General features: G+C 33.0%; 1 protein-coding gene across 1 annotated transcript in view; it reads left to right on the plus strand.

Moving 5' to 3' along the window:
- The window catches only part of LOC142347008 (protein lifeguard 2-like), a 33,565-nt gene extending 26,510 nt beyond the window's left edge, over positions 1–7,055 (plus strand). Inside the window, exon 8 of the mRNA XM_075398904.1 lies at positions 6,289–7,055. Coding sequence (XP_075255019.1) covers positions 6,289–6,441 — 153 coding nt within the window. The 3' untranslated portion in view covers positions 6,442–7,055. The remainder of the gene's footprint in view (positions 1–6,288) is intronic.
- Positions 7,056–8,775: the final 1,720 nt, after the last annotated feature.

Below are 8,775 nucleotides of genomic sequence, written 5' to 3' on the forward strand. Positions count from 1 at the left end.
AAAAGTCAAAACTCGATTAGGTACCGCTTGGGTAGCTTAGGTATCAAAACACAACTTCTTTTTCACTATTACCCCTTATTAATAAAAGTCAAAACTCGATAAGGTACCACTTGGGCAGTTCAGGTATCGATACACAAGTTGCTTTTCATTATTACTTCTTATTGATAAAAGTCAAAACTTGATTGGGTACCACTTGGGTAGCTTAGGTATCAACACACAAGTTCCTTTTCATTTTTAACTCACCTCTTATTGATAAAGTCAAAACCTGATTAGGTACCACTTGAGTAGCTTAAGTATGAATACACATGTTCTTTTTCCTGATTACGTCTTTTTGATGAAAGTCGAAACTCGATTAGGTACCGAGCAGCTAATTTAGAGCTCGGGTATCGATGAAAAATTTTCTTTCCAATATTCTGTGTTTTGAAGAACGTTAGAAGTTGAATAGGTACGGAAAAAACTAAATAAGAACTGATGTTTGACAAAAAGGTGGTTTTCAAGAAATGAATTAGGCTATCAATGAAAGAAGGCAGTGACCAGACTATATAAAGCAAGAGTATACGAACAGTCAAAGTTTTTGTAAAAATGCGAGCTGTAAAAAGTTTTTGAGCTTTGTAATCAAATTTGTTTGGTTTCGCTCTGTTTTTTCAAAACTTTCCGCGCCTTCACTGCAGCTTTCCGATCGAAAGTCAGTTCCTCTTTGATCCATTTCAGCTGCAGATTCTCTGATTTGCCGATGATTAGTTTTTGAACTTTGGAATCCGCAGCGTTGTAGTATTTTTTTTGCATCTTCTCGAATCTTCTTGTTTTCACGATCTGATTTTCTGTTCAACTTTTCCGCTTTGGCTAGTTTCAAGGCCCCGGCATTGTAGTATATTTTAGCCTGGTTGTACATCTTTTCGTAGTACTTGCACTTGGAACATGCAGTTTCCAATAAAACTTTTTTCGAGGAAACCGACCGGACACCAAGGTTATGGGGTACAGAAAACACACTACCAGTTTCTTTTACAGGGGGCGAGTTCTCCATTTCATCCGATGAATCCAGCACAATGACCTCTGATATCTTTTTTTGTGTTTCAGGGAGATCATCAAACACAATCACTTCCGACCTGAAGAGAGTGTTAACTTTTAAGTATCCTAATGGCAACGTTAATCCATGGGAGAACTACATAATCAAAAAATCCTCCATTCTATCAACAAATAGAGTCTGCATGGCTCAAGTAAACAATAACAAACCTCATCGTTTTTTCTACCTGCCTAACTTTCAGTCACCAAAACCCCATTGATTATACTTTTTTACTTACGGCATAGAGTTCTGTTTCATTGTTGTGTCTGACCTTCTTTTGAAACCAGTCTTAAAAATACTGCTGCTGATCGTGTTGCCCTGCTGCCGAAAAGTTTGACAAAAATTGGCCTTTTTAAATCAACATTATTACTGAGCTGGTTCGATTACCAATTTCTTAAATTTATCCAGTGGGTTTGAGCTCAAATCAAATCAAGTTAACGACAATATCCCTTTTCCTTTTCCCTTTTTCCTTTCCCCCTTTACCCAATCCCCTTTTCCTTTTTTAAAAAGCAAATTATTTGTGCTTTAAATTCAGCTTGAATCTATCTTTCTGTTCATTACCTTAAGAGAAATGCCAATTCTTGTTTTTTTTCATTACTGTTCCCTCCGTTGGTACGGTAGATTTGTAGAATCAGAAAAGCAAAATAGAAACTCAAAATACTCAACAAAAGATTCGGGATAAGTGTAAGGGAAAACTGAAAGTAAAACAATTAGGTACAAGAAACATGAGATTGAAACTTGACTACACGCTGACAACTGATTTTGTGATAACCCGGACTCCAGGTAATAAAAGTATGTCTGGACTAGAGCGTCTCCCCGGGGGAAATTGTTTATTACTAATTTCTTTGATGTTGAGGAATTGATTTGTTTCAGTTATAATAACAATAAAAACTTGCATTGTTTTAGCTCCCATCTTGACAAAAATTACTGGGCCGGTAGGCTTCAGGTCGATTTGTTTACAAGCTAGTCATCACACGTAACAGTTCCCATTTTTTTACAAAGAAACTAAATCAAAACAATTTCAAAACCACAAAATGCGTGATTAATCCCAAATCAAATGTAGACAAATAGGTATTACATTGGCCATTCTCTGTGCGATGAGTAATGTCTGTATGCAGCTTAAATAATAGCTAGACAATAAAGCAGTGCTAAAACAAATGCGTAAATTAGCCAGACAATCAGTACAAGCTAATAAGTTCAAGCGAGAAAGAATTTGGAATAGTCCCAGAATGCCGAAGGTTAAAAAGCCGAAATTTTAAAAAGGGTTTAAAATAAGCTCGAAAATAAGAAATAACATCCCCCATTTAAATTTAAACCGTTTATAAAAATTTTTAAAACTTAGAATTTTCGGCCAAAAATGAGGGGGGTCGTTTTTCTACAGTGCGCGACCCCCCCTAGTACTACTACTAGTCATTTACTTATACTACTTACCTCCAATAGGACAACACTTTGATTTCTAATTGTTCCGATCCCTCTTGAGGGGGGAGGAACTATATAGTCAAATGGTTTTTTTTGTTCAGTCAATTTTCGCCGATCGATATATTCATCGTAGAGAGTTGAGACTGGTATCATTAGAAAGCTCGTCCGGCGTAGAATATGGAATTAAAAAAAGATTTTTTAATTTTCGTTTTTTACAGGGAGTTATCGAGGTTTAAACTTCTGAGAAAAGTTTAAACTTCTGAGAAATTTTTGCCTAATTTTTCGTCAATTTTGCTAAAATTTGTTAAAATCTTTAAGAATAGTGTCGTTGATTTCGTTTTTAAAGACAAACAAGCTTTGTTGATTATTATGATTTATTTTTTTTGGTCAAAAACTCTTTGGATAAATATTTTATTTGGGTAAATATTTCAAAATTCAGCCTTTTTCATCAAAAACAGCACGAAATAAGCTACTTTAGTCCATTTTGATTAAATTTGCCGACAGTATACCCCCAAACAACACTAATACAATTTTTGTAGACTCAGAAGGGGGCTATTCCTACTTCAACTTCCGCTGAGAGTGCTCTGTAATTAAAACTTGCCGTTTTTTGCTAACTTTACTCGTTGATTATCAAAAGTGCAGAATTTATTTTTGGGTTTTCAACTAACAAATTATCTATATCTACAACATTCGAAAAGTAACTGTTCCTAACGGACAATAAGCCTTAGCAGGGCTAGTTTTGGGCCAATCTTGGACTGTTACAATCCAAAAAGAATTCGGATTGTAATCAGTCGGTCTTTTTTTTGAAAAAAGACCTTTTTTTTAATAATAAAGAACAGAACATATCAAATTAAAGCTCAGGAGTGATAGGTCAAATTGGCTTCTTAAGCAGCTACAAGCTAATGCATTTAATTTTTTACTTGAAAATTTATGATCGTTTCGACTTTTAAAAATAATTGTTTTTTAAAGAAATAATGGCTTAATGAACTTTTCCTCTATTTTTTTCTTAATTTGGTCAACTTGTAGCTTAGTGTAAGCAAATAAAGAATGCTTCTTCATTCTATTGAATTAAATTTTTTATCGATTGCAGTTTTAAGCCTTAAGTTATTTTTTTCTGGCTTTGATACTACTAGATTTCAGATTTTTTTTTGTTTTTAGATATTTGCGTTTTCTAGTCACATTTTTTCACGTTTTTTAGTCACATTATCACATTATTGACAGTTCTCATATCACATTATTACCGTTCAAAATAAAGCACAATTGAATATATTAAAATCCTGAAAGATATAGGTTATCGTTTTAACGGCCTCGACGCTTCTTTCTTGAAGAAATTAATTGAATTTTTTAATTTTGTCTTTAACTGTCATTTCTACTTTGTCATTTTGGTCGTATGAAACTTCCTGTATAGTGATAGGTTTCACTGGCTTTTCATGAATAAATAGATGAGCCAAAATTCTGATAATAATAGATAGCTGATGGCTTTCATGATTTTGAAAACAATTGTATTCCAAAACTAAAAAAAAAACTTTTTAACTTCGCAAGTATGTTCTTTTTATTTTTCTTTTTTTTAACCTAATCTCCTTTAATTACAGGTCAAATATGACATTATGGGTGTCAAGGGAAGGTGTCAAAACAGATTGATGTCCCAAATTCTGTTTTTTTAAAGAATGCGTTATAGCCTTACTGACTTCGACACCGGTTTTTCACAATAAATTAAATTAATTTGATTTTTGTCTTATTTTACGTTCTTTTTGTTGACGCATGACATATTCTGGATAATTGCAGGTCTCAAAGGCTTCCTATGGATGAATAAATGAACCTTTTTAAATATTTCATTTTGTAATTTATGTCTTTCATGACTTTGGATATAATTTTCTTTCGAAAAAAAAATCAAAATTATTACATACATTTGCCCCTTTTCTCTTTTTTTGTCTACTTGTTACCTAGTCTCACTAATAAATGGCCACAGACTATATTATCGGTGTTCGAAGAAGGCGCATTGGAATATATTTTGAATGCCAAAATAGGGCTCGACGGTTTTGACAGCGTTTTCTGGCAAGTTTCAATTGATATTTTGTTTGTTTTTTTCTTTTTGTTACCTAATCTCCTTTAATTACACGTTAAATATGACATTATGGGTGTTAAAGGAAGGTGTCAATAGGGATCAATGTCCCAAATTTTTTTTTTTGAAGAATGTGTTATGACCTTACTGACTTCGACACCGATTTTTCACAAAAAAAAGTAAATTAATTTGATTTTTGTCCTACTTGACGTTCTTTTTGTAGACGCAAGACATATTCTGGATAATTGCAGTTCTCAAAGGCTTCCTTTGGATAAATAAACCACCTTATTTAAATATTTCATTTTGTAAATAGAGTCTTTCATGACTTTGGATATAATTTTGTTTCGAAAAAAAAATAAAAATTCTTACATACTTTTGCCCTTTTCTCCTTTTTGTCTACTTGTTACCTAGTCTCACTAATGAATGGCTACATACTACATTATCGGCGCTTGAAGATGGAGCAATCGAATATATTTTGAGGGCCAAAATATGGCTTGACGGTTTTGACAGCGTTTTCTGGCAAATTTCAATTGAATTTTTGTTTGTTGTTTTTTGTTGTTCTTTTTAGCCGCTTAAGAAATTGAATAAGGACAGGTCCTAATGCCCTTCTATAGAAGAATTGGTAGTCGTAAACCTTTGGGATAATTTACTTGATTTCTAATGGTTTTCATTACTCTTAAATTAATTGTTTAAAAAAATAAGCGAATCTTTTAACTTTACTGTTTTTGTTCTTTTTTGTCCAATTGTTACCGAACCTTTTTATGGACTGCTCCATATCTTTTGTGGTGATTTATAAATTATTTTGTTTAGTTTTAGGTTTTTCTGACGGCATGCTGACTTTGTTATTAAATTTTGTTTATTAAAACGGACATAAAGTTTTTGATGTAATTAATGTTTGTTGTTGTTGCTGTTTTATTTTGCTGTTCCTCTCGACTCGCTTTCTTAATATTGGCATACCATAGCAATCTAATGCTTCTATTTTTGCTTCACTGAGTTGTGTGCTTTGGAGGCTATCTTATCATTCATACACAATTTTTTTTGAAAAATACGGGCTTTTTTGGGATTCCCAAAAAATAATTTTTGGGTTTTTCTATCTGTTCCTCATTTGGTAGACAATAATGCTAAAATTGTGGATACGCGGGGTCGGAACCTTATGTGCCATTGCACATTACCGAGCCGCCTTGTTAGTTATCTTGTAACGAGCAATATCACTTTCAGTTTCTCAACGTCCCCTAAATGGCTTGTATGGATTTCCTGCCTTTTTCAAAGGAGCCCCGATTGGATGTTGTTCCAAATTAATAAATCAAAACTATACGCTGTTCATTCCAGTATCTCCCACAATTTTCGTGGGAAGAAATCTTCCATTTTGGCATAGAGAAGAGCTAAGTGTTGAAAGATATTTTATTGTATGTGTAAGGAGTCAAGATTTCTTTACAAAGTCCCAGTTAATGGTCAACAGGCAAGAATCAGTATAAAGCATTCAGCACCAGGAAGAGATTTACCAAAACCGTTTTGAATGTCGATGACAACAAAATAGCAGAATCAATTAGTGTCTCTCAATAGCAGAATCTCAAACTTCGTATCAAAATTTAACAGTTTATTTTTTTTCTAAATTTCGTTGTGCAATTTTTTTTGTCGCTCACTCAGCAACGATCTTCCATCCTATAAAAATAATAAGCGCAAGAAAACAAAACTGATATAACGTGATGTTTTGATTGAAATCTATGTCTTCTAATGTTTGCAGATTCTGCTGGTGGACACGTGGCTGATAACTAACAGTGGACATCATGAAGTGCTGATGGAGGAGTATGTGTTCTGTGCACTCATCCTGTATGTCGACATCATCTACATATTCATGTATCTGCTCATGATACTCGGAGGATCTGCACGAAACTAAACAAACAACAACATCACAACTATTCAAGGAATCAATTCTATTCTGACTATCTTTGCGATATTGACCATCTATTTCTATTTTGACCACCTTTACAACCAATAGAATAAACCAAACACATCGGCATTAACCCTAAACAACCAAGTATGCATAATGCTATTATGAACGAGTCAGTCAACATTGTAATTCAGAAATATTCACCAACTTTAACAGTGTAACAACTCTTTATTTAGACCTAAAAAGCTAAAACTGAAATTCACTCAACTGCACTGACCGATGGGCAGGTATTGACCTGTCTCAAAGAACATAACAACTGGTTTCAATCATAGCACCTATGAGGTACTGAATTATGAAAGAAGACTATTATGTAACAGTTGGATAGTTTCACTATAGTTTCTGTCAATTTCTATGAAATTATTTTCCAGAATCTCAAGATATATTGAGAGTGACAGATAGATGTTTCGGTGGTTCTAATTTGATAATGTGGTATATTTATTCATTTTCAGTTATTTTTAGAGCCATAAATTTGTTCAGGATTGTGTTCACTATTTGTCAATATAATTCAATCGATGCTGAAATGATAAATTGCTTTCCAGGAATTCAGTTTATAAGATTGACTTTTAACTCCGCAAAAAGTGTTTGGATAGTGAAAGTTTCAGCTTATTAGGGAACACATTTTCATTTGTTTTATGGTTTATTTGATGAATGAATTTAAACTTAGCAAGCTAGTTTAGAATATAATAACTATTGCGAAGTCATGGCCTCCGACGAGTAAAACTACAAAATGCCCCTTTTTTATTATTATGAAAGAGGTGTTTTTAGGATAACCGCCCTGCATGAAGGCCTTATACGAAGAAAGCCAGCTGCTCAAAGCTGAATTTTCAGTACGTTGAGTTCTATTTTCTTGTAAAATATAGAAATGACCAATGTTCATCGAACTTTTTGTAGTCTTGGTTGTTTGACGTTAAGTATTTGCCATTTTTGCACTCTAAACATTAAGATTGGAGAGAATCAAACAAAACAGTGATTAGTGGAATCAAATTGCTAAGTTAAGTTAAGCTACAAAGCTCGATGGTTTCTTAATCGAAAAGCAATAGAATTGCAATAGAAATTTTTAAAATAATTTAATTTGTTGAATTATCCCATTTGTTAATTCCAAAAAATGGGAACAAATTTTCTATGCAATTATATCCTAAAGTCTGCAATTCCGTTCAATCGGGAATCACGAGGGAGAGCAAAACGTTCACTTGCAAGATGTCGAAAATGTCATGCATAATTACATAATTTTTATCACTCAAATTAGCCTGAAAATTTTTTTCTCAGATTAAAAAAATTATTTTCTTACAAGAATCTAAACTGTGCTAAACTCAAAATCATCAATATGATATTCAAAAGTTGTTAAATTTAGAATATAGTCAAGATGATGGAGCACAAATTTACTTCGACAAAACTTATTACCTAATTTTAGATTCTTTGAAAAACATTTACCGTCGACAGTACTCTGATTACAGTTATGTCTTCTTATTTAAAAAAACGAAGATCAAATGTCCAGATGTCTAAAAAAGCTTACACACTCAAGTGTTTCAAGGTTTTGAGGGTGATATTGAGCATATTTTCAAAACAATGTTTAATATTGAGAACCTGTTTTTTTTGCGAGTGTTTCCAATTTTCTAAATAATTTTTCCTTGCTGCTTCTGAATTTCTAAGAAAGCAGTCAAAGTAGATATTAACATATAGTGTCCATCAAGGTAAAACAGAAAATTTTTTCGCATGGCTTGCTGCTGGAAGACCCAAAGGATCAATCTTACGTTTTTTTTGGCAAGGCGGATTTCGGAACTTCTCTCGATAAAAAGAGCCAATCCGTAAGAAGATTAGTTAATTAATATTCTAATTAGACAGCAATAGACTCTGGAGTTTTATAGAAATGAATTTCTCATTGTTAATTTATAACATATTTTTGCTCCCATTAGCCTGCTGTCTTGGCACGCTTGTCTTCACCTAAATACTACCTGCAGGGATAGTGAAAAGACTGCTAGGACATAAACTGAACTGATGACGAACAATAGTAAAAAAATATTCGCATGCGTTAAGTCAATAATTCCATTGTACTCAAAGTGCGTTCATGCTTAAAAATTGTAGAAAAAGTGAAAAATTTATCATTTTCCGGTTATGTAAATATCACCCACTTTATAATTGATTGAATGACCACAGAGAATGGTCGTAACAGTTTATGAACGTATTTTTTTCCAATGAAGTTTTAGATTAGCTTCTAGCACTGTTAGCGTACGCATTTTTAAAATTAAATTCGCGCTTAAATTTGTAATGCTCACTTTGTGC

The sequence above is a fragment of the Convolutriloba macropyga genome, chromosome 1 (genome assembly GCF_964194025.1).
Source record: "Convolutriloba macropyga chromosome 1, txConMacr16.3, whole genome shotgun sequence".
NCBI lineage: Eukaryota > Metazoa > Xenacoelomorpha > Acoela > Convolutidae > Convolutriloba > Convolutriloba macropyga.